The sequence below is a fragment of the Amblyomma maculatum genome, chromosome 6, assembly GCF_055883805.1.
Source record: "Amblyomma maculatum isolate TAMU_Amacu chromosome 6, ASM5588380v1, whole genome shotgun sequence".
NCBI lineage: Eukaryota > Metazoa > Arthropoda > Arachnida > Ixodida > Ixodidae > Amblyomma > Amblyomma maculatum.
Genome location: NC_139349.1, coordinates 183,517,114 through 183,543,062, shown reverse-complemented (window position 1 = coordinate 183,543,062; position 25,949 = coordinate 183,517,114). Strand labels below are relative to the sequence as shown.

Genomic DNA, 25,949 nt, shown 5'->3' with positions numbered 1-25,949 from the left:
CCCAGCTTGAGCAATGGTGATGTGCAATTGTGATGATCAGGCTGTGTCATGTTGGTGAAGTTTTCACCTGTACGCGGAGGGGCCAACACATCAGGAAATATAACTTTCCTATGCTCTACAGAGTACATGCCTTTTTGCATGTACTTTTCACATGCATAGTATGCTGCATGTCTCTTGGTACATTTAAGGAATGCCCGCGCAGGGATGTCGCAAACAAATGCATGAACAATCACTAGGGAACACAGCTTCACCATGGTGCAGTCCAAGCTCTAAAAGTGAACACACTCGGGTTTTGAGTCCCCCATGTAGAGAGCTGCAAGGAAAGGTTCATTTCGCGAGCTTTCTTCGGCCCGCACAACCACAGGCCAGAACTGTTTCGACGAACTCCTAGATAAGGGCGTGCACCATCGACGTTCATCGTCAGGGAAATCACTGAAGCGCTCACTGATATGGCTCCACTTTCTAGTTGCTGAATGAGGTTTCCAGCGACGCCAAAAAAGCAGTAAGTGCCACTTCCCATGCTGGTGACTACTGGCATGAGGCGTCCGCAGCAGTGTTCTGGCATCAAAAGGGAGGTCTGGGTGGTGCGGCTGCAGAATTTTCAGAAGCTTAGTGATGTGGGCGGCAAAAATGTTATCTACAGCCCATGAACGAAGTGGGTCGTGCAAAGCCGGAGCTAAATCCACCTCACTCTCGCTTGACGAAAAATCGCGGAGCTCACTGCTGCATGAATACTGCTGTAGAATTTGTTCTTGAGACTCGGCAACTTCGCCAGTTGGCGGTGGATCAACGGGGCACAATAGAGAAACCAATTCTTCATCGTCATTGCTATAACTAGCACTGGACTCACTGCTGTGAAACACCACCCTCTCAAAATGTTCCTCGGCAGTAGCTAAGTTTCAGCTTGTAAGGGACTGCTGTACAGTAGGGCTATCAGATTGGCAAAGTGCTGCTATTTTGGTTGCCCTGCGTCAGAATTTCTGTCTTCTTCCAACATCAATGATACACCACTATGTCCTCTCCATCGCTGGTAGACACAGCTTTACTTGCAAACACTTGGGTACGCATCATGGTGCACTGAAGGTCATCGACGAATGAGCAGTATGATCACTTGCTTCAGCTACGCACAAGTATTGGGGTTATAACAGCGCAAAGCTGATACAACATGATAAGGCGTGTTCAGGAGAAAAAGCCACTTTTCCGCACTGCTACACAAGCATTATGTGAACACAGTAGCAGTAGGTCGTGATGTGAACGCACACTGGCTGGGCTTGAGCTTGGCTCGACTACACCTCGTTTGTGTGCCATACATTGCGTGTCTTGGCCAACGAAAGCGTTTATGTAATAAATAACCATAAATAAACAATTTTTTTTGCAAATAAAAGAACTTTCACGCAGTAAATTACTAAGCTTAAACATTAGCATAAATTAATAAATATTTATTTCATATTATTTTGCTGCATTCAGGCGGCACCACATTCAATATGGCGGGACAAAAGAAACACGACGACATGGCTCTTGTGGGGCTTTATGGAGCTTTTTCGCACGTTATGCCTTGTCTTGCCACTTGCCTGTGCTCGTGCATTTTGACTTTGAGTGCCTTCGTGCCGACTTCGCAGCCGCATTTCACGTGCGAATTCAATCTTCCGACTGCATGCACTGTTCATCGCTCACAGGTGAGTTGCTATTGCTTTGGTGACCTCCCTTTTAGCTTGTAGGCATATCTCAGACTGCCGCATCTGGAACCACATTGGATGCGCCACGCGTTTTCTGTTTATTCCTTGCTGCTTTGTTAATCATGAATTTCTTTGTCATTAACGACTGGCCATGCATTTTCGCAGCAGAACAGTGCTGCGCTGCCCCGCATCACAGATGTTTAGCAGAGCTGCTTGTGTTCTGATAAGGAGACAAATGCTGAAATTATTTTGCCTCTTTGGCGGTGTGGTCACCGTGACAGTGTCACGCTAACGCCTAAGTTGTCACGCCCATGGCAAGAGCCGCATCATTAGGTCTGTGTGACCGATTAGTGTCATTAATGGTTTGCTCGAAGTGTGACTGAAAATTCGTCTAGTTTGATAGCCCACAGGCCGCCGGTTGGGGCCACCAGCCAGCCATCTCGCTAACGTGCTCAGTGTATGTGTGCGCCCTTTGCCATTCCGGTTTAGCATTTTGGCGCTGTGTGTGTGTGTGTGTGTGTGTGTGTGTGTGTGTGTGTGTGTGTGTGTGTGTGTGTGTGTGTGTGTGTGTGTGTGTGTGTGTGTGTGTGTGTGTGTGTGTGTGTGTGTGTGTGTGTGTGTGTGTGTGTGTGTGTGTGTGTGTGTGTGTGTGTGTGTGTGTGTGTGTGTGCGTGTGTGTGTGTGTGTGTGTGTGTGTCATCTGCGTGGACTGAAAATAGTTGGAAGTTAAGTATGCTGAAATTCTTCGCCACGACTGTGTTGCGCTGTTTTTACTTTAGAAATCAGCAGTAAACTTTTTGTTGATGAAAATTTCTAGCACATGCCAAGTAGGAGATAGTGTTTGCAGCGATTTAATTTCCTGAAACGCCAGCAGTAAGTGTGCAAAGAAAACTAGTTTCAATGACATGCATCTCGCTCAGCTGCTGGCAAAATACACACTGACCATAAATTGACCCTCATTGATTGGAAACTTGAGCAGTGAAGTGCAACTCAGTAGTGTCTCTTCAACAGAGGCACTTAGAAAATAATGCCTTTGGCTTGGCACTAGTGCTTGTTGTTATGCTAACTGCGCTATATTCTCGCAGGATGTTCTACATCGTCGAATTCAGCAGTGCGGACGGAGTTGCTGCTGTCCCCAAAATTCTGGGTGCAGAATGGGGAAACATTATGGCCGCCATACCGAACCCCGTCTCGTTGCCCAAGCGCTATAAAAGACTGCGAGGAGCCTGGAGAAGAATGGATTGCACACAAATGCCGAATCTTAGGCGAGGCTAGTACGTCATTTTTTTTTTTGTCACAAGATAGTATTGTGATTATAGGGTACTGTTGGAGCTTTAGGTTCTTGGTTGCGGCAGTGTACAAAGGCAACGATGCACATAAGTTAAGCACTGCCAGAGGGGAGAAATTTTGAGCCAAAATGGTGAAATAATCACACATCATCTTAATTTAATGACTCTTATCAGTAATCGTGTTTGTTGCTCATTGACTCAAGGTTCCTGTTATAGTGATATTGTTATGCTCTTATTCCAATAATATTGTTGCTAAGCAGTTGTGAACGTTGCCTTTTCACGGGTCTGCTTACTATTTTCATTGTTTCCCTTTAGCCGTGTCATTCAATCTTTCTACACTGAACTCTTTTTTTGCAGCAATATATGCTGACACAAAAAGAAGAGAGAAGAAAGCTGAACAGGTGTCAGATTTGACAACTGATGAGGAACGGCTGACAAAAAGGCCAAGAAAGCCCACCAAGAAGGCGTTGTATGGAAGTATGAGTCCAGTTTTGCTGCTAAAATGTTTTTGCCTGATATGTTTACACTTTCTATATTAATCATGCATATTCCATTTGCTTTGCTGCTATATTTGTGAATGTTACTTTAGCAAGCCACTGTTGAAATAACTGAATTGAAACATTTTTAACTGCAGTGTCGGATGAAGACGGCAGCAACGTCCCAACAAAAAAAAAAAAAAAGGAAACAGAAGGCTCTTTTTGTTTGTGAGGAAAGTGAAAGCGATGAAAGCTGTGATAATCATCGCCTACCATCTACAGTTCCTACACAACAAGCCAAGCAGCTACCATTTGTTGGCCGTCCTCCACCGAGACCAGCACAAGTATCAGTGAGCCCAGCAGCACAAGCAGAAAGCGGCATCCAAGGTAAAAACTTGCCTTGTGCCTGTAGTGGGTGTTGTAAGCAACATTTTACTGTGCAGTGCACATTATAGCTCTATATTTGTGGTTTTATTCTGGCACATATATATATTTGGCTAGTTTTTAAATTCTGGCCAGCAGTCCATTTTTGCTGCTGCGTTCTAATGTATTTTCTAATTTTTTTTTCTTTTGCTCATTTCAGGGCTTCTGAAGAACGTTGTGCAAATGGTGTGGATTCATTGAGTCGTACAGTAGATTGAGATGCACAATTCAATATATGCATAAGCGTGTTCACAGTTCATAACAGAAGTAATGGGTTTTGTTAATTTGTAGTAAATATCAGTGTCTAGGTTTACTGCCCTAAGTCTGTGATATTGTTTTGTTTGCGCAGTGGCCCTCCGGCAGTCTTGCCTGTTGGGCAAGGAAGTGGACATGAGACATGACATTGGCGACCATTTTCGCCACGTACCAGCACGCCGCAAAAAACGGTAGGTCTGTTATGCTGTGTACGGAAGCTGGACTATCATTTAGTCTACTTGTGCATCAAGCTGTGCAAAAACTGGACTTGTCACAGTCACTTAGCTTTCCAGCATATCATATGGAACAGCATAGGCAAAACCTATGGGACATAAAAGTAAACTTCTAGGATATAGTGTAAGGCCATCAATGTTGCATCAGCTGTAATTTTGATGGTTTTAAAAGCGGAAATTCAGTGGGTGTCCTGGTGTTCTTTATTTTTGTACTATCTGTCCAATAAATATTGGCATATTGGCACGCTCCACACACAAGTAATTCTGGTCCTGCAAATTTAGTTTTAGATGTCTGATTACTTTGTAAGTGCTGTCTTGAATTTTGGCTGAATAATAATCTTTTTTTGTGTGTTTTTGTTCTTTTAATTTAGTGGCCTAATTCATGGAATGGATGACCTGGCAGCTATGTGATTGCTCGTCTCTTCATGGAATTGCTGACTCAACAGATGTACAATCATGCCAAATAAATTGTGTAAATGATCTCACATGTGCACCTGACGTAATTTTTGCACTGGTTGTGTCATTCAAGTGACCGGTCAGCAGTCAGCAGACCACGATTACTGCGTAACTGCCTTTTGGTCGGTGCCTTGTCGACATATAAGCGTACATTAGTCACTTCGGGAAGGCAGAACGCACTCATGCACGATTCATCAGCTATGGCTGTACCTTGTCTAGTAGGAACAGATGGTGCGGGTTATGTAGCTTTTGCCTAGAAGCTCCTTGAGGAAGGTACCGCATGCATTGTTTAGGATACGTTAAAGTAATGTACAGGCAACGTTTCTTTCATCATTTTTTGTTGGTATAACGTTGAAATAACATAACGTCAACGTTTTCAGAACGTTGTAGAAACATTAGTGCATAACGTTATCTGGTGATCAAAAATAGTGACATTAGCAACAATCAGGCAACGTTGCTCTCTGACATTTGTGGCCATTCAGATAACGTTCCAGTGACATTTTGCGTTACCTGGGCCACAAGGCCCCCAAGAGAAGGCGGCGGCGAAAGAGGGCTACCTTCGCCTTGGCAGTATCCCCGGCGTCGTTGGGTGTGTTGACGGCACGCTCGTTGCCATCGCGGCGCCGCGGGGTAATGCTGGTCACAAGGCAGCTTTCTGGAGCCGCAAGGGCTACTACGCTGTGAACGCCATGATTGTGAGTATCCTACTACTTTGTTATTGACCGCAATTTGACAGCGGATGTTCACAAGTAATATTGTGGCTTACCTGTTTTCTCTCAGGTCTGCGATGCCAACATGCGTATCCTCGCCATCGACACACGCTGCCCCGGCTCGTGCCACGACGCTTTTGTGTGGCGGTATGGCTGGCTCCACCAGGACATTGAAGATGGCCTGCTGGACGGAGGGGAATTTCTCCTCGGTAAGCAGTAACAACCATTATCGGCCATTAGGTTACACCTGTACATCGAGCCAAATCACTGTGCACCGGCCGTAATGTACTACGGGTACGTGAATGACTCGTGGTAGTAATGAAGGCTCGTTATAGTAGAATACACTCGCCTCGTGTATTTTGCCTTCTTTGCTTTTGTTACTGCAGCATGAACACACACATAGCGTACAAAACATTGTTGAAATGCATGTTAATCACTTACCGAGAAATCTAGACAACAGACCTGTGTGCGGCGCTTATGTTGAGTATGAAATACCAAACTATTCACAATAGTAGTGTAACGTTTGGTTCCCGCATGGAACAGGGGAATGCGAGCAAGCCAACTGCCGCACACACCCCAGTGACAAATGTAATTTATTCTCGGCCGGCATCCAGACATAGGGCAGTGTCGGTGTCTGTTGATGTCTTGACACAACTATGACAGAAAGAAGTTCCTACGCTTACATTACTGTGGGTCTCGTTTAAACTTGGCAGCCAGGCATTGCTTCCATGTCCTTAAATGTCATGGTTGACATAGCCTGGCTTTGGGCTACTTAGTAAGAACCTGAATAATTAAGGCATGCTGAGAGCATGGCTAACTAAGCTACTTTGTTATGCAGGAGACAGCGGCTACCCGCTAGAGCCATGGCTGCTCACCCCAGTGGCAGGTCACCCAAGCGCAACCTCGGCAGAGGGCATGTACAATGCTGCACACGCTTCTATGCGATCTGTGGTGGAGCGCTGCATTGGCGTGCTCAAGAGCCGCTTCCGGTGCCTGCAAAGGTACCGGACGCTCCATTACCAGCCGGAGCGTGCAGCCTTCATCATTGGAGCGTGTGTCGCACTGCACAACCTCTGCCTGGGGGCCCCCCTGCCAGCAGACGAGGACGCCACTGGGTACGACAGCAATGGTCGGCCGCTACCCGATGGTTACCTGCCAGGACCTGGCGCCCGGCTGACCTACGTGCAGGGGCAAGCTGTGAGAAGAGACATCATAGAACTATTCCGAAGGCCACAGCACCACCGTCGGCAGCTTCGGCGTCTCCAACAGCGAGCCATACCCATGTAGACCACTGGACCATCTTTGCGTGCCTGCTAGCTTCTGAAGCAAATGCTCACACCAGCTACCACTGCACTGACAACGCACTCATTTGCAAGCCTCCCAGTTCATAAGCAAGTTTTTCACACAGCCACACAGCAGTATCCTTCTCTAATCGAAACAGTCGTCGAAACTGGTCGTCCGGCAATTCAAACACGTCTTCGTGCACTCTCCGACGCCGATGCTCGCGATGACCCACCTGGCTCGCCAGCCGTGTGTTCTACGATGTGTGCACATGGATGCGTGTGTGTGTGTCCATGCCAAGTTTATGGATAAAACAGTTACAAAAGGGCAGCAGATGTTTGTAACACTCATTTTAATCAAAGTACCGATGAAGCATTTCATAGAGCTTCACTGTACTGCAGTACAAATTTATTTTATCGCAGCATTTATGACCACATATGTCATACGACGACACCGGAAACAAATTACAAAGATCCTCTGTCATGCAGAAACATAAAAAAAAATATGACAAGACTAAACCCAATATAATATTTAGGACAGCTTGAGGCAGTGTTATAGAAATTTTATAACTCATACATATTGAAATGTGGTATTCGAACATTCAATATGTTTACCTCATTTCATTACATATCTCTGTGTTAAGGGAAGTTGAGTGCGGTTCAGCACTGTACATGTCCATACACACTTTCTAAAACCTACATACCCTGTTTCCACGCAGCAGAGAGGAACTCCCCTCGAATGCTGTGCTAAGTAGCGTCCTTTAACAAAGAAATCGTCTTCATTAGGTTTTCATTGTCTACAATAGATTTCGTAAAGCTTGAAAACCTGCACAAAGTATAAAATGTGTAAATATCACAGATAAAGACATCAATATGCTGTCATGTGACAAAGTTTTCGTGAATGGTAAACAGCATAGCAATTCAATGATATTGCTGCTAAACAATGCATAACATATGACGAGTTGTAGTGCGCAGTCAGTGTAGCGTGGTTAGAAGTCATCAGTTATACAAATGAGTAAACATCACAGATAGTATGTGAGTAGATGCTATCACGAGAAAGCAAAGCATATAACATAGCCATGAACATTGGTATGCACTACACAGAACGCCCCATTGACGTGGCTAAGCAGCTACATTCGCTTGCATAGCTGGTGGACCCCTGTCCATTCGTGGTCGTTTTTGATACAGGCAAAACAAGAAAGACGCTTGTTCACTCTGTGACGTCAGGACACGCTGAAGAAGAGCTTGGTACAAAAATACTCCACAGTTAAAAATGACGACATGCCAAGGAAGTAAGCATGGAGTACACAGCAAACATTCTGCATCCCGCAGAAAAGGAAAAGAAAACACTGCAGACCTTGTGCACTCCACACAGGGGGAAAACAACTGTGTACACCTTCTGTGTCCTGCAGAGCAAACAAGAAACAATATAAATACGACATGCTCCTTGCAGGAGAAAGCCAAAACAAAACTGTTCTTCCACGGTAGTGCAGTGCTGACGGAGCTTGTCCGCTGCGGCCAAGCATGTGGGATCAAATGCCCTTCTTGATGGAGGCGAAAAACAAGACGGCAGTGTGCTGTGCGATGTGAGTGCACGTTAAAGAACCCCAGCTGGTCGAAATTACTTCGTAGCCCTCCACTACGGCGCTTATTATTGCACAAATTGCTGTGAGACGTTAAACACCACAAACCAAACAGAAAAACTTCACGTTAAACAGAGGGAAAAAATTACTACTAAAAAAACACACCTTGAGTGCACTCCAAAAGGGGGAAAAAAAACAATAAATAAAAACTACACAACAAATTAGGCTGGTGGCTGCGGCTGGTTGCGCAGCAGCACGAGGACGGACGTCATAAGCTGAACGAGTAATTCGTTCTGGCGTATGACATCCGCCCTCCATTCCCGCACAGCAGCCTCGACGTCTCGAATGGCGGCCCCGATGTCCTGCATGTCGGAGCTGAGCCCCTGAACTGCAGCGAGCAGGCGTCCCCGGTCAGCAGCTGCAGCAGCTTCGTTCTGCATGTAAAGGGTGCTTTTCTTGCAAACTTCTACATTAAGTATATATGCAGGAATCACTTCACTTTCACATTTATAAATATTACATACACTAACTACATCACGTTCGACAAGACACAGTCATAAAGAGGTAAGCTATGGTGTGGAACGGAGAATGCACTTGTGTTACAGTGCATACAGCAAGTAGCTTATGACAGGTGAAATTTGGTAGGCTCAGTCCAAACTTACCTCTTGGACCTGTGCATAAAACGCCGCCTGCTGCTGGTTCTGCGTCTCTTGAGCGACACGCGAGAGCCGCGTCTCCAGCAGCAGTTCGTGCACCTCGTCCAGCTGCTGCTGCCTGGATGGTTGCCTGCTTGCTTGAGATGGCGGACGAGACCCAGCGGGTGCACCAGGTGGAGGGACGGAAGGGCCAGGCACCTATGAAAGCAAAAAAGGCTGAATGTAGACTCACCATACGATGCAGTACGCTGTGCAAGAAAGTGGTGAAATTCCTATAGGACTTATTAATGTAATGATTATTAATGTACACAGGCGCATTACCACATAGAAGGACTCATAGTAAGCTATATGACGATTGAAAAATTGCTGCAGTATATGCAATGTAGGACATTAAGCAAATCATAAGGAGACATCACTGGCCTTGTAGCAAGATTAACAAAAAATTTCAAAAAACATGCCATAACGGCAAACATGAATAGAACTGTTGTCACCAATGTGAAATGATTGCTTCAGTATGGATGTTCTTGCAAATACTATTATTTCCAAGCATTTCGCAAACCATGCACCCTGGAGCCTCTATATTAGCAGACAAACTCACACTCTGTGTAGCTTCAGCTGCTGCTTCCGCCTCTTCTCCCACCTCTATCTCTGCTCCTATGGTAACGTCTTGAGGATTCGGCTCTGAGTAGGGCTCAAGGAGCTCCTCCTCAGACAGCAGTGCCTCGGAACTGTCATCTGCATTAAGTAATCAGTGGCGACACAGGTGTTTAGTGGATAATTTCAGTAAAGTACATACTGTTCCATGGTAAAGAGAATGTCTAGTCTGTACTAAGGAATAATACAGACAGAAGAGACACCAACAAAAATTTAGGAACACATGCAGAACTTCAGGTTACTTTTGCAGTAATTACAATATGCAATATGCATCCATACAAAAAAACTGAACATGAAGAAGATGCCCAACCGGACATTGGTGCACATTAACTCGTGCCAACGTGTATTCAAACTAAACTATATACACACAGATGAACTTATATCTGGTACAGGAGCAAACCCACACTGTAATAGAGTGTAAAAAAATAATAGTAATACTCATAAAAAAATGCACATCAAGACTGCGCGACCTCTCACTATTCTGATGTGTTGCTGTGTATGAGTGGTATTGCTATTTGTTTACACAGTCCACAAAGCAGCAGAGGGTACGAAACACTACACTAGGATGAGGTCAGTAGTACACACAAGTTCCCAAGTATACGTCAAACATCAAACGGTTAAATAGTCCACCTACCGCCAGGCGAACTTGTCTCAGCAGGCAGGCCGCTCGTCCCTGGCTGGCTGCCTACCGACATACGAGGTGGTGGCCGAGGCTGCTTCTGCAAGAAAGAATGGCGCCGCAGGCGCTAACATGAAGGTCATCCTGTGGGTGTTACACAGCGCATTACTCAAGTATCAGCAAGCAGTAAACTTTTCACTTGTCAGAAACGGCACTATGGCTATCAAGTACAGCAGTGACACATCTCTGTTATGCAGAGTTATTTATTTATGCTTGACATACCTCTTTATAGAGATATGTATAGATGTGCATAGGATATCACTGACTTGACTTTCCCAATTGGGAATGTTTCCTTTGGACCAATTAGAACCAATGGGAAGGCCAATTTGTTTTCACTCCCAATTTGGAAGCCCAATTACCTTCGTGACTCCAAACTGGGAGTGAATTATGGGCATCCCTATTGGGAGTGAAGAAACCAACTGGGGATCCCAAGTGCAATTGAAGAAATCTATTGGGGTTCCCAATTGGGAGTGAATAAACCAGTTGGATTGAACACGATCCATTGGACAAACCATTTGGAATTGGCAGAACCAATTTAATCTGACTGGTCGTCCCAATTAAACCTCCATTTTTATTTATTTATTTATTTTTTTTAATATATAAATGGCAGTTTACGCACCTGCTTCCGAAACATTGTTGGTCCAGTGCCTGTCGCACTGACGACGCCGACCAGCGACAGCACACGGCCGCCCAGGCCCGGGAGCTCGCCGCCACCGGTGCCACTGCAATAGAATACGCAAAAGAAAGTTAAGCGGCACACACACTCACAGAGCGATGTTGACAGGCTCACCCGCACGCTTGACGGAGCCGTGCCGCCTCAGATCGTCGCCGGCTCGCCAGCACGTGCCAGGTGTGTCGCCACTGGTCCGGTGTCTTAACAACCGGACCCTCGTTGTTCAGAGCAGTGGCGATCACCTCCCATAGCTCGCGCCGGTGAGCCGCCGTCAAACTTGGCGTCAGCTCAGATGCTGCGCGCGCCAACGCCGGCTGCTGCTCCAGCATCTCCACAAGCATCTCTTCCTGCTTGTATGACATGCGTGGCTTCTTCTTTGCACTCGCCATTTCGAATGATAATAATATAAAACGGATTTTCCCTGGTCGATATTTTCATAGCGACCAGGGAATTTCTTTATACAGTCGAGGAATAGTAGGGAATCTCCACCTCTCGTTCAGTTTACCCAATGTGCACCGCATATACATGCGGGTTCAGCGCAGCGCAACAAATTACAGCACATATTAAGAACTAGACGTCTGCTCGTCCTTCTTCCCGCGATCTTTATCCTAGTAAAATGTAGTAAAATGTGATGTTGGGCTAGTCGGTTCATGTCGTAAGGAAATACAAAACTGCGCAAAAAAGACGGGACAAGAAGAACAGAGAGGCACACACGACACATGTATTTCCTTTATCCTAGCAAACCTGTAATTTATGTGCCTCAACTGCATACGAAGACGATCATGCAGCCAGAGAACTTTACCTTTTCCTGCATTATGTGCTTGCCGGTCATATTGTGTTTCCCATAGAAAAGTAAACATAATCCCAAACTGCGCGACAGTCGAGTGTCAACCGTTCACCGCTAATACCATTGATGGTAAGCGCCGAACGACAACACGCACTTACCTTAGCATGCTATTTCCGTTGAGTTTCAGCCCAAAGCTACTTGCAAGTTGACCGATACAGGCCCACTGCCTTCACTGCCTTCACTGCCTTCAATCTAATTCCTGCGGCTAGAAACGGCATCCGCGCAGGACCTCGATTTTAGACGAAACGTGAAAAGAAACAACCAGCCGGAGAATCAGCTGTTTTCTACCATGCCGCCATGTGCACTCTTTGACACCGTCAGCGTGCCCTCGCGGAGACAAAAAGTTACTGAAGAGCAAATTTAATTGCGAAGCTTAAAACGTATCTCCTTATGCTTCATGTTAGTTAGTTGTAAATACAGTTCCTCAGCAGAATAAATATTTATTAATTTTATTTACTGCGTATTAACTGCGCCGTTTCAAAAAAACTTAGGAGACGGTCCCTCGTCGGCCTCGGCTAGCGTTGCGACAAATGTGTAGCAGTAGGCACGACCGCGGAACGGAGACCTCAGGGGCGGAGTCATGCTACGAGTCACTGGCAATTGGTCGATTCCGTAATCCGTCACGATCGACGTCTAAAGGTCACGTGAAAGCCGCGTCAATTTGACGTCACGCTCTACAACTTGAGAGCGAAATTGAGAGCGTTATAGAATTCCCCCCCTGGAAAGCGTAATTTAGTTCGCAAGTCTGAAAATGTCCCTTTTGCGAAGATTTCAACGTCCTTGCTGGTCGCTGCTCTGTCGCCGTTTGGTGAGATTTAATATCCTCTGCAGCCGAGTTTTTTTGGTTTCGTCCCCTTCGTCGTGCGGGCAGTGCGAAGTCTTTTTTGCAGCATTGTATTGCGCTTAGCGTTTTACCGCAAGATGAGCCCGCACAAAGTGAGAAAGCGATGCTGTGTGGCACGTTGCGACAGCTTGGACTCAACCGTCGGTGTCTTACCGCTTCCCGGCTGTGTTTCACCGGTGAGCAGATCTGGAGGTTGCACACAGACTCAATGTATGCTCTAATGCTCCTGTAGTAAGCACGTTTGTTGATGCTAAAGCTGTCCGGACTGGGGCAACCTTGAAACTGCCTTGAAAACTGCTGTATACTTTCTGCCGAAGAATTTAAATTTGAAGAGTGATCCCAGTGCTCTATGCTCCACGTATGTTTTGATGCACCTACAAATTCATGACATTTTGTATTTCAATTGCAGCTGTCATAGCTTTGCATGCATGTTTCTTATCTGGTGATGTTTTGTGGCAGGCATTTCAAGCCTTTTCCATGCCTCGGTTGTGATCATTGAGATGATTAGCCCGCTTAAACAGCGCTACTGTCTGTGCTGTCTGCGACATGCATTTTCTATTATTGTGCTTTTTGCTGTATTTGCTTGTTTGATGCAATAAACCATGAATATAAAAACCATAATTGTTCACTTGGTACACTCTGTTGCGAACTGGGCACGACTGCCCCGTTGCACCAGTGTTGCTGGACCGCACCTTACTGTGCTGAGGGACAAAGTAAATGGCCAAAGTACTTGCATGACTTGCAGCATTATTTGTATTATGAATTTGCATGCGTGGTCTCTATTTGGAAGTGTTGCTGCCTTTCTATGCCGCCACCTTTGCAAACCACTTTCATTTTGCTGGAGCAACTCCTTATAAAAAAGGGCGTAAATAACAGAAACTCGAGTTCTTTTAGATGGCAAAGGTTGGCGCGCGCTGAAAGGCAACAACCTTCAAAAGATGCAGGCTCGTCAATGCAACGCGGCGTTTTTTTTAAACTTCTTTATAATTCGCGCCAAAGTGAATGTATGCGTGACGTCATTCGACGTCATGGCCCCCCAATTTTTATTGGTCGCTGGAGCCCATGAGCCGCCATGTTTTGTACGTATGGGCGTCTATGGAGCCTTCGCTACCATAGTACATATACCTTGCACGCACCTGCTGATCGATGCCTATGCGATGCAAACGATGTTACGTTCCCGACGCAAGTTGGCAGCCCCCGATAGCAAAAAAGCGCGGTGCGCATGCAGCCGCAGTGACTGCGCACTCGCCCGTCAGCCCCCGTTCGTAGATGTTCGTCGGCAATCGCCGCACAGTAACTCCACTTTCTGCTGGTTTCCGAGTTGAACAGAGTTGGAACAACTAGTCCGGTACGTCAAACGCGTCTTCGTGCTCCCTCCTAAGCCGTGGATCGCACCGACACAACTGTCACACAGCCAGCGCATCGCTAGGAACACAGCCGCCATTATCGCTCTACTCAAGTTGACTGGTTTTGGGGTTACCTCGTTTCGCTCACAATTTCAGTCAATATTCAACGCATGGGCAACGTCACCACTTTAGTCTTGTTGATGACGTAACCGCAGTCACCGCTGAGATCAGTGATGACGCAAAACTTCAATATGGCCGCCGACCAATAGGAGCGGGGCAAGTTGAGCGGTTTGAGACTGGTTTTGTATTGACAGCGTTACAGAATTCCCCCTGGCAGGTCGCGAGAATGCCGCGTCATATTTTCGGACATGAACGTCTCTCCGGGTTCATTCTTGAAAGCATGTCGCTTTGCCCACCAGGCATCGCGAAGCTCATGACTGGCGAAGCGGGCAATGATGCCCCGTGTTTTGCCTGGTAGTGCGGTGATATCTTGCTGCGTCAGAGGCTGAATTTCAAGTTCAGGCGTAACTCGTTGACCTTCTCTAGCAAGTTCTCATTCTGAGCTTCTAGAATGCCGTGAAATTCAAGGTTGAAGCGACGGCTACGCCACTCCAGGTTATCAACATCTTGCTTTATCTGTGGCAGTTCGCTGGACGAATCAGCCTTTTCTATCCTATCGACCCGCTTGACCAGTTTTTTTGTCGTTTTTCTTGGTTTCGAAGACGGTCACTAAATTAATCGAACTTGTCTGACAGGAACCTCACGCGAGAGTCAAGTTCATCTACCATCTTTGGCCGGTTTAGGAGAGAATCGAGTTTAGCTTCAATTGCTAACAGGTGCGTTGCTAAGGCGCTCTCCGTGCTTGCTTTTGAGTCCTCATCATTACGCGGGCCCTTCCTGCATCGGTCACACTTCCAGAATTTTTTAAACGAGTCACGTTTGGCCTGCCATATTTCATCACTTATAACAGAACACGCACCCAGATGAAGGTCAAATATACGCGGAACGCTGTCGGGAATAGAAAATCGGCATGCACAACAACGCGCCATCGGCAAAGCCTGTACAGAAACGATCAAGGAAAAATTAGCAACTTTGGCAGCAGCGGCATACAGACGGTAACGGAACAGAATGCTGATAATTTCAAACCAACCTGTAAATACACAGAATAGAGGCTCAGAAACCACACTTGAGGGTCGATGCCGCCGCTGCCAAATGAAGAACGACGCCCCTCGGGACGCTTGGCTGTCACAATTGGCGCAGCTGCAACGGCGATGGGTATTCCTGAATTTGCCAAGCGGTCACGGTGAAAAAACTTGTTGGGTTGAAATTGAACGGAATGAAAATTCGGTGCGGGCTGCCCGGAGCTCTACACTTGTCCCTCAGTTTCCAGGGCACCGGGTCGGAGAAAACTGTGAATACACAGAAGAGAGGCTCAGAAACCACACTTGAGGGTCGATGCCGCCGCTGCCAAATGAAGAACGACGCCCCTCGGGACGCTTGGCTGTCACAATTGGCGCAGCTGCAACGGCGATGGGTATTCCTGAATTTGCCAAGCGGTCACGGTGAAAAAACTTGTTGGGTTGAAATTGAACGGAATGAAAATTCGGTGCGGGCTGCCCGGAGCTCTACACTTGTCCCTCAGTTTCCAGGGCACCGGGTCGGAGAAAACTGTGAATACACACAAGAGAGGCTCAGAAACCACACTTGAGGGTCGATGCCGCCGCTGCCAAATGGAGAACGACGCCCCTCGGGACGCTTGGCTGTCACAATTGGCGCAGCTGCAACGGCGATGGGTATTCCTGAATTTGCCAAGCGGTCACGGTGAAAAAACTTGTTGGGTTGAAATTGAACGGAATGAAAATTCGGTGCGGGCTGCCCGGAGCTCTACACTTGTCCCTCAGTTTCCAGGGCACCGGGTCGGAGAAAACTGTGAATACACACAAGAGAGGCTCAGAAACCACACTTGAGGGTCGATGCCGCCGCTGCCAAATGAAGAACGACGCCCCTCGGGACGCTTGGCTGTCACAATTGGCGCAGCTGCAACGGCGATGGGTATTCCTGAATTTGCCAAGCGGTCACGGTGAAAAAACTTGTTGGGTTGAAATTGAACGGAATGAAAATTCGGTGCGGGCTGCCCGGAGCTCTACACTTGTCCCTCAGTTTCCAGGGCACCGGGTCGGAGAAAACTGTGAATACACAGAAGAGAGGCTCAGAAACCACACTTGAGGGTCGATGCCGCCGCTGCCAAATGAAGAACGACGCCCCTCGGGACGCTTGGCTGTCACAATTGGCGCAGCTGCAACGGCGATGGGTATTCCTGAATTTGCCAAGCGGTCACGGTGAAAAAACTTGTTGGGTTGAAATTGAACGGAATGAAAATTCGGTGCGGGCTGCCCGGAGCTCTACACTTGTCCCTCAGTTTCCAGGGCACCGGGTCGGAGAAAACTGTGAATACACAGAAGAGGCTCAGAAACCACACTTGAGGGTCGATGCCGCCGCTGCCAAATGAAGAACGACGCCCCTCGCGACGCTTGGCTGTCACAATTGGCGCAGCTGCAACGGCGATGGGTATTCCTGAATTTGCCAAGCGGTCACGGGGAAAAAACTTGTTGGGTTGAAATTGAACGGAATGAAAATTCGGTGCGGGCTGCCCGGAGCTCTACACTTGTCCCTCAGTTTCCAGGGCACCGGGTCGGAGAAAACTGTGAATACACAGAAGAGAGGCTCAGAAACCACACTTGAGGGTCGATGCCGCCGCTGCCAAATGAAGAACGACGCCCCTCGGGACGCTTGGCTGTCACAATTGGCGCAGCTGCAACGGCGATGGGTATTCCTGAATTTGCCAAGCGGTCACGGTGAAAAAACTTGTTGGGTTGAAATTGAACGGAATGAAAATTCGGTGCGGGCTGCCCGGAGCTCTACACTTGTCCCTCAGTTTCCAGGGCACCGGGTCGGAGAAAACTGTGAATACACACAAGAGAGGCTCAGAAACCACACTTGAGGGTCGATGCCGCCGCTGCCAAATGAAGAACGACGCCCCTCGGGACGCTTGGCTGTCACAATTGGCGCAGCTGCAACGGCGATGGGTATTCCTGAATTTGCCAAGCGGTCACGGTGAAAAAACTTGTTGGGTTGAAATTGAACGGAATGAAAATTCGGTGCGGGCTGCCCGGAGCTCTACACTTGTCCCTCAGTTTCCAGGGCACCGGGTCGGAGAAAACTGTGAATACACAGAAGAGAGGCTCAGAAACCACACTTGAGGGTCGATGCCGCCGCTGCCAAATGAAGAACGACGCCCCTCGGGACGCTTGGCTGTCACAATTGGCGCAGCTGCAACGGCGATGGGTATTCCTGAATTTGCCAAGCGGTCACGGTGAAAAAACTTGTTGGGTTGAAATTGAACGGAATGAAAATTCGGTGCGGGCTGCCCGGAGCTCTACACTTGTCCCTCAGTTTCCAGGGCACCGGGTCGGAGAAAACTGTGAATACACACAAGAGAGGCTCAGAAACCACACTTGAGGGTCGATGCCGCCGCTGCCAAATGAAGAACGACGCCCCTCGGGACGCTTGGCTGTCACAATTGGCGCAGCTGCAACGGCGATGGGTATTCCTGAATTTGCCAAGCGGTCACGGTGAAAAAACTTGTTGGGTTGAAATTGAACGGAATGAAAATTCGGTGCGGGCTGCCCGGAGCTCTACACTTGTCCCTCAGTTTCCAGGGCACCGGGTCGGAGAAAACTGTGAATACACAGAAGAGAGGCTCAGAAACCACACTTGAGGGTCGATGCCGCCGCTGCCAAATGAAGAACGACGCCCCTCGGGACGCTTGGCTGTCACAATTGGCGCAGCTGCAACGGCGATGGGTATTCCTGAATTTGCCAAGCGGTCACGGTGAAAAAACTTGTTGGGTTGAAATTGAACGGAATGAAAATTCGGTGCGGGCTGCCCGGAGCTCTACACTTGTCCCTCAGTTTCCAGGGCACCGGGTCGGAGAAAACTGTGAATACACACAAGAGAGGCTCAGAAACCACACTTGAGGGTCGATGCCGCCGCTGCCAAATGAAGAACGACGCCCCTCGGGACGCTTGGCTGTCACAATTGGCGCAGCTGCAACGGCGATGGGTATTCCTGAATTTGCCAAGCGGTCACGGTGAAAAAACTTGTTGGGTTGAAATTGAACGGAATGAAAATTCGGTGCGGGCTGCCCGGAGCTCTACACTTGTCCCTCAGTTTCCAGGGCACCGGGTCGGAGAAAACTGTGAATACACAGAAGAGAGGCTCAGAAACCACACTTGAGGGTCGATGCCGCCGCTGCCAAATGAAGAACGACGCCCCTCGGGACGCTTGGCTGTCACAATTGGCGCAGCTGCAACGGCGATGGGTATTCCTGAATTTGCCAAGCGGTCACGGTGAAAAAACTTGTTGGGTTGAAATTGAACGGAATGAAAATTCGGTGCGGGCTGCCCGGAGCTCTACACTTGTCCCTCAGTTTCCAGGGCACCGGGTCGGAGAAAACTGTGAATACACACAAGAGAGGCTCAGAAACCACACTTGAGGGTCGATGCCGCCGCTGCCAAATGAAGAACGACGCCCCTCGGGACGCTTGGCTGTCACAATTGGCGCAGCTGCAACGGCGATGGGTATTCCTGAATTTGCCAAGCGGTCATGGTGAAAAAACTTGTTGGGTTGAAATTGAACGGAATGAAAATTCGGCGCGGGCTGCCCGGAGCTCTACACTTGTCCCTCAGTTTCCAGGGCACCGGGTCGGAGAAAACTGTGAATACACAGAAGAGAGGCTCAGAAACCACACTTGAGGGTCGATGCCGCCGCTGCCAAATGAAGAACGACGCCCCTCGGGACGCTTGGCTGTCACAATTGGCGCAGCTGCAACGGCGATGGGTATTCCTGAATTTGCCAAGCGGTCACGGTGAAAAAACTTGTTGGGTTGAAATTGAACGGAATGAAAATTCGGTGCGGGCTGCCCGGAGCTCTACACTTGTCCCTCAGTTTCCAGGGCACCGGGTCGGAGAAAACTGTGAATACACAGAAGAGAGGCTCAGAAACCACACTTGAGGGTCGATGCCGCCGCTGCCAAATGAAGAACGACGCCCCTCGGGACGCTTGGCTGTCACAATTGGCGCAGCTGCAACGGCGATGGGTATTCCTGAATTTGCCAAGCGGTCACGGTGGAAAAACTTGTTGGGTTGAAATTGAACGGAATGAAAATTCGGTGTGGGCTGCCCGGAGCTCTACACTTGTCCCTCAGTTTCCAGGGCACCGGGTCGGAGAAAACTGTGAATACACAGAAGAGAGGCTCAGAAACCACACTTGAGGGTCGATGCCGCCGCTGCCAAATGAAGAACGACGCCCCTCGGGACGCTTGGCTGTCACAATTGGCGCAGCTGCAACGGCGATGGGTATTCCTGAATTTGCCAAGCGGTCACGGTGAAAAAACTTGTTGGGTTGAAATTGAACGGAATGAAAATTCGGTGCGGGCTGCCCGGAGCTCTACACTTGTCCCTCAGTTTCCAGGGCACCGGGTCGGAGAAAACTGTGAATACACACAAGAGAGGCTCAGAAACCACACTTGAGGGTCGATGCCGCCGCTGCCAAATGAAGAACGACGCCCCTCGGGACGCTTGGCTGTCACAATTGGCGCAGCTGCAACGGCGATGGGTATTCCTGAATTTGCCAAGCGGTCACGGTGAAAAAACTTGTTGGGTTGAAATTGAACGGAATGAAAATTCGGTGCGGGCTGCCCGGAGCTCTACACTTGTCCCTCAGTTTCCAGGGCACCGGGTCGGAGAAAACTGTGAATACACACAAGAGAGGCTCAGAAACCACACTTGAGGGTCGATGCCGCCGCTGCCAAATGAAGAACGACGCCCCTCGGGACGCTTGGCTGTCACGATTGGCGCAGCTGCAACGGCGATGGGTATTCCTGAATTTGCCAAGCGGTCACGGTGAAAAAACTTGTTGGGTTGAAATTGAACGGAATGAAAATTCGGTGCGGGCTGCCCGGAGCTCTACACTTGTCCCTCAGTTTCCAGGGCACCGGGTCGGAGAAAACTGTGAATACACAGAAGAGAGGCTCAGAAACCACACTTGAGGGTCGATGCCGCCGCTGCCAAATGAAGAACGACGCCCCTCGGGACGCTTGGCTGTCACAATTGGCGCAGCTGCAACGGCGATGGGTATTCCTGAATTTGCCAAGCGGTCACGGTGAAAAAACTTGTTGGGTTGAAATTGAACGGAATGAAAATTCGGTGCGGGCTGCCCGGAGCTCTACACTTGTCCCTCAGTTTCCAGGGCACCGGGTCGGAGAAAACTGTGAATACACACAAGAGAGGCTCAGAAACCACACTTGAGGGTCGATGCCGCCGCTGCCAAATGAAGAACGACGCCCCTCGGGACGCTTGGCTGTCACAATTGGCGCAGCTGCAACGGCGATGGGTATTCCTGAATTTGCCAAGCGGTCACGGTGAAAAAACTTGTTGGGTTGAAATTGAACGGAATGAAAATTCGGTGCGGGCTGCCCGGAGCTCTACACTTGTCCCTCAGTTTCCAGGGCACCGGGTCGGAGAAAACTGTGAATACACAGAAGAGAGGCTCAGAAACCACACTTGAGGGTCGATGCCGCCGCTGCCAAATGAAGAACGACGCCCCTCGGGACGCTTGGCTGTCACAATTGGCGCAGCTGCAACGGCGATGGGTATTCCTGAATTTGCCAAGCGGTCACGGTGAAAAAACTTGTTGGGTTGAAATTGAACGGAATGAAAATTCGGTGCGGGCTGCCCGGAGCTCTACACTTGTCCCTCAGTTTCCAGGGCACCGGGTCGGAGAAAACTGTGAATACACACAAGAGAGGCTCAGAAACCACACTTGAGGGTCGATGCCGCCGCTGCCAAATGAAGAACGACGCCCCTCGGGACGCTTGGCTGTCACAATTGGCGCAGCTGCAACGGCGATGGGTATTCCGGAATTTGCCAAGCGGTCACGGTGAAAAAACTTGTTGGGTTGAAATTGAACGGTATGAAAATTCGGTGCGGGCTGCCCAGAGCTCTACACTTGTCCCTCAGTTTCCAGGGCACCGGGTCGGAGAAAACTGTGAATACACAGAAGAGAGGCTCAGAAACCACACTTGAGGGTCGATGCCGCCGCTGCCAAATGAAGAACGACGCCCCTCGGGACGCTTGGCTGTCACAATTGGCGCAGCTGCAACGGCGATGGGTATTCCGGAATTTGCCAAGCGGTCACGGTGAAAAAACTTGTTGGGTTGAAATTGAAGGGTATGAAAATTCGGTGCGGGCTGCCCGGAGCTCTACACTTGTCCCTCAGTTTCCAGGGCACCGGGTCGGAGAAAACTGTGAATACACAGAAGAGAGGCTCAGAAACCACACTTGAGGGTCGATGCCGCCGCTGCCAAATGAAGAACGACGCCCCTCGGGACGCTTGGCTGTCACAATTGGCGCAGCTGCAACGGCGATAGGTATTCCAGAATTTGCCAAGCGGTCACGGTGAAAAAACTTGTTGGGTTGAAATTGAACGGTATGAAAATTCGGTGCGGGCTGCCCGGAGCTCTACACTTGTCCCTCAGTTTCCAGGGCACCGGTTTGGAGAAAACTGTGAATACACAGAAGAGAGGCTCAGAAACCACACTTGAGGGTCGATGCCGCCGCTGCCAAATGAAGAACGACGCCCCTCGGGACGCTTGGCTGTCACAATTGGCGCAGCTGCAACGGCGATGGGTATTCCTGAATTTGCCAAGCGGTCACGGTGAAAAAACTTGTTGGGTTGAAATTGAACGGAATGAAAATTCGGTGCGGGCTGCCCGGAGCTCTACACTTGTCCCTCAGTTTCCAGGGCACCGGGTCGGAGAAAACTGTGAATACACAGAAGAGAGGCTCAGAAACCACACTTGAGGGTCGATGCCGCCGCTGCCAAATGAAGAACGACGCCCCTCGGGACGCTTGGCTGTCACAATTGGCGCAGCTGCAACGGCGATGGGTATTCCTGAATTTGCCAAGCGGTCACGGTGAAAAAACTTGTTGGGTTGAAATTGAACGGAATGAAAATTCGGTGCGGGCTGCCCGGAGCTCTACACTTGTCCCTCAGTTTCCAGGGCACCGGGTCGGAGAAAACTGTGAATACACACAAGAGAGGCTCAGAAACCACACTTGAGGGTCGATGCCGCCGCTGCCAAATGAAGAACGACGCCCCTCGGGACGCTTGGCTGTCACAATTGGCGCAGCTGCAACGGCGATGGGTATTCCTGAATTTGCCAAGCGGTCATGGTGAAAAAACTTGTTGGGTTGAAATTGAACGGAATGAAAATTCGGTGCGGGCTGCCCGGAGCTCTACACTTGTCCCTCAGTTTCCAGGGCACCGGGTCGGAGAAAACTGTGAATACACAGAAGAGAGGCTCAGAAACCACACTTGAGGGTCGATGCCGCCGCTGCCAAATGAAGAACGACGCCCCTCGGGACGCTTGGCTGTCACAATTGGCGCAGCTGCAACGGCGATGGGTATTCCTGAATTTGCCAAGCGGTCACGGTGAAAAAACTTGTTGGGTTGAAATTGAACGGAATGAAAATTCGGTGCGGGCTGCCCGGAGCTCTACACTTGTCCCTCAGTTTCCAGGGCACCGGGTCGGAGAAAACTGTGAATACACAGAAGAGAGGCTCAGAAACCACACTTGAGGGTCGATGCCGCCGCTGCCAAATGAAGAACGACGCCCCTCGGGACGCTTGGCTGTCACAATTGGCGCAGCTGCAACGGCGATGGGTATTCCTGAATTTGCCAAGCGGTCACGGTGGAAAAACTTGTTGGGTTGAAATTGAACGGAATGAAAATTCGGTGTGGGCTGCCCGGAGCTCTACACTTGTCCCTCAGTTTCCAGGGCACCGGGTCGGAGAAAACTGTGAATACACAGAAGAGAGGCTCAGAAACCACACTTGAGGGTCGATGCCGCCGCTGCCAAATGAAGAACGACGCCCCTCGGGACGCTTGGCTGTCACAATTGGCGCAGCTGCAACGGCGATGGGTATTCCTGAATTTGCCAAGCGGTCACGGTGAAAAAACTTGTTGGGTTGAAATTGAACGGAATGAAAATTCGGTGCGGGCTGCCCGGAGCTCTACACTTGTCCCTCAGTTTCCAGGGCACCGGGTCGGAGAAAACTGTGAATACACACAAGAGAGGCTCAGAAACCACACTTGAGGGTCGATGCCGCCGCTGCCAAATGAAGAACGACGCCCCTCGGGACGCTTGGCTGTCACAATTGGCGCAGCTGCAACGGCGATGGGTATTCCTGAATTTGCCAAGCGGTCACGGTGAAAAAACTTGTTGGGTTGAAATTGAACGGAATGAAAATTCGGTGCGGGCTGCCCGGAGCTCTACACTTGTCCCTCAGTTTCCAGGGCACCGGGTCGGAGAAAACTGTGAATACACACAAGAGAGGCTCAGAAACCACACTTGAGGGTCGATGCCGCCGCTGCCAAATGAAGAACGACGCCCCTCGGGACGCTTGGCTGTCACGATTGGCGCAGCTGCAACGGCGATGGGTATTCCTGAATTTGCCAAGCGGTCACGGTGAAAAAACTTGTTGGGTTGAAATTGAACGGAATGAAAATTCGGTGCGGGCTGCCCGGAGCTCTACACTTGTCCCTCAGTTTCCAGGGCACCGGGTCGGAGAAAACTGTGAATACACAGAAGAGAGGCTCAGAAACCACACTTGAGGGTCGATGCCGCCGCTGCCAAATGAAGAACGACGCCCCTCGGGACGCTTGGCTGTCACAATTGGCGCAGCTGCAACGGCGATGGGTATTCCTGAATTTGCCAAGCGGTCACGGTGAAAAAACTTGTTGGGTTGAAATTGAACGGAATGAAAATTCGGTGCGGGCTGCCCGGAGCTCTACACTTGTCCCTCAGTTTCCAGGGCACCGGGTCGGAGAAAACTGTGAATACACACAAGAGAGGCTCAGAAACCACACTTGAGGGTCGATGCCGCCGCTGCCAAATGAAGAACGACGCCCCTCGGGACGCTTGGCTGTCACAATTGGCGCAGCTGCAACGGCGATGGGTATTCCTGAATTTGCCAAGCGGTCACGGTGAAAAAACTTGTTGGGTTGAAATTGAACGGAATGAAAATTCGGTGCGGGCTGCCCGGAGCTCTACACTTGTCCCTCAGTTTCCAGGGCACCGGGTCGGAGAAAACTGTGAATACACAGAAGAGAGGCTCAGAAACCACACTTGAGGGTCGATGCCGCCGCTGCCAAATGAAGAACGACGCCCCTCGGGACGCTTGGCTGTCACAATTGGCGCAGCTGCAACGGCGATGGGTATTCCTGAATTTGCCAAGCGGTCACGGTGAAAAAACTTGTTGGGTTGAAATTGAACGGAATGAAAATTCGGTGCGGGCTGCCCGGAGCTCTACACTTGTCCCTCAGTTTCCAGGGCACCGGGTCGGAGAAAACTGTGAATACACACAAGAGAGGCTCAGAAACCACACTTGAGGGTCGATGCCGCCGCTGCCAAATGAAGAACGACGCCCCTCGGGACGCTTGGCTGTCACAATTGGCGCAGCTGCAACGGCGATGGGTATTCCGGAATTTGCCAAGCGGTCACGGTGAAAAAACTTGTTGGGTTGAAATTGAACGGTATGAAAATTCGGTGCGGGCTGCCCAGAGCTCTACACTTGTCCCTCAGTTTCCAGGGCACCGGGTCGGAGAAAACTGTGAATACACAGAAGAGAGGCTCAGAAACCACACTTGAGGGTCGATGCCGCCGCTGCCAAATGAAGAACGACGCCCCTCGGGACGCTTGGCTGTCACAATTGGCGCAGCTGCAACGGCGATGGGTATTCCGGAATTTGCCAAGCGGTCACGGTGAAAAAACTTGTTGGGTTGAAATTGAAGGGTATGAAAATTCGGTGCGGGCTGCCCGGAGCTCTACACTTGTCCCTCAGTTTCCAGGGCACCGGGTCGGAGAAAACTGTGAATACACAGAAGAGAGGCTCAGAAACCACACTTGAGGGTCGATGCCGCCGCTGCCAAATGAAGAACGACGCCCCTCGGGACGCTTGGCTGTCACAATTGGCGCAGCTGCAACGGCGATAGGTATTCCAGAATTTGCCAAGCGGTCACGGTGAAAAAACTTGTTGGGTTGAAATTGAACGGTATGAAAATTCGGTGCGGGCTGCCCGGAGCTCTACACTTGTCCCTCAGTTTCCAGGGCACCGGGTCGGAGAAAACTGTGAATACACAGAAGAGAGGCTCAGAAACCACACTTGAGGGTCGATGCCGCCGCTGCCAAATGAAGAACGACGCCGCTCAGGACGCTTGGCTGTCACAATTGGCGCAGCTGCAACGGCGATGGGTATTCCGGAATTTGCCAAGCGGTCACGGTGAAAAAACTTGTTGGGTTGAAATTGAACGGTATGAAAATTCGGTGCGGGCTGCCCGGAGCTCTACACTTGTCCCTCAGTTTCCAGGGCACCGGGTCGGAGAAAACTGTGAATACACAGAAGAGAGGCTCAGAAACCACACTTGAGGGTCGATGCCGCCGCTGCCAAATGAAGAACGACGCCCCTCGGGACGCTTGGCTGTCACAATTGGCGCAGCTGCAACGGCGATGGGTATTCCGGAATTTGCCAAGCGGTCACGGTGAAAAAACTTGTTGGGTTGAAATTGAACGGTATGAAAATTCGGTGCGGGCTGCCCGGAGCTCTACACTTGTCCCTCAGTTTCCAGGGCACCGGGTCGGAGAAAACTGTGAATACACAGAAGAGAGGCTCAGAAACCACACTTGAGGGTCGATGCCGCCGCTGCCAAATGAAGAACGACGCCCCTCGGGACGCTTGGCTGTCACAAT

At 49.6% G+C, this 25,949-nt stretch overlaps 1 protein-coding gene across 1 annotated transcript; it reads left to right on the top strand.

Annotated features, from left to right (window-relative positions):
• The first annotated feature begins 1,493 nt into the window (after positions 1-1,493).
• LOC146187536 (uncharacterized) lies at positions 1,494-4,879 on the top strand. The gene is made up of 6 exons (XM_084607742.1): positions 1,494-1,676; positions 2,762-2,950; positions 3,323-3,442; positions 3,600-3,828; positions 4,214-4,310; positions 4,724-4,879. Exons 3-6 carry the CDS (start codon positions 3,437-3,439, stop codon positions 4,761-4,763), a joined length of 372 nt encoding a protein of 123 aa, XP_084463868.1. The 5' UTR covers positions 1,494-1,676; positions 2,762-2,950; positions 3,323-3,436; the 3' UTR covers positions 4,764-4,879.
• Positions 4,880-25,949: the final 21,070 nt, after the last annotated feature.

Bases quoted from the DNA above. Each gene is read 5' to 3' on its own strand.
- LOC146187536 (XM_084607742.1), top strand. The intron at 3,829-4,213 runs GTAAAAACTTGC...TTGTTTGCGCAG, and splicing joins AGCAGAAAGCGGCATCCAAG to TGGCCCTCCGGCAGTCTTGC. The intron at 4,311-4,723 runs GTAGGTCTGTTA...CTTTTAATTTAG, and splicing joins CCAGCACGCCGCAAAAAACG to TGGCCTAATTCATGGAATGG.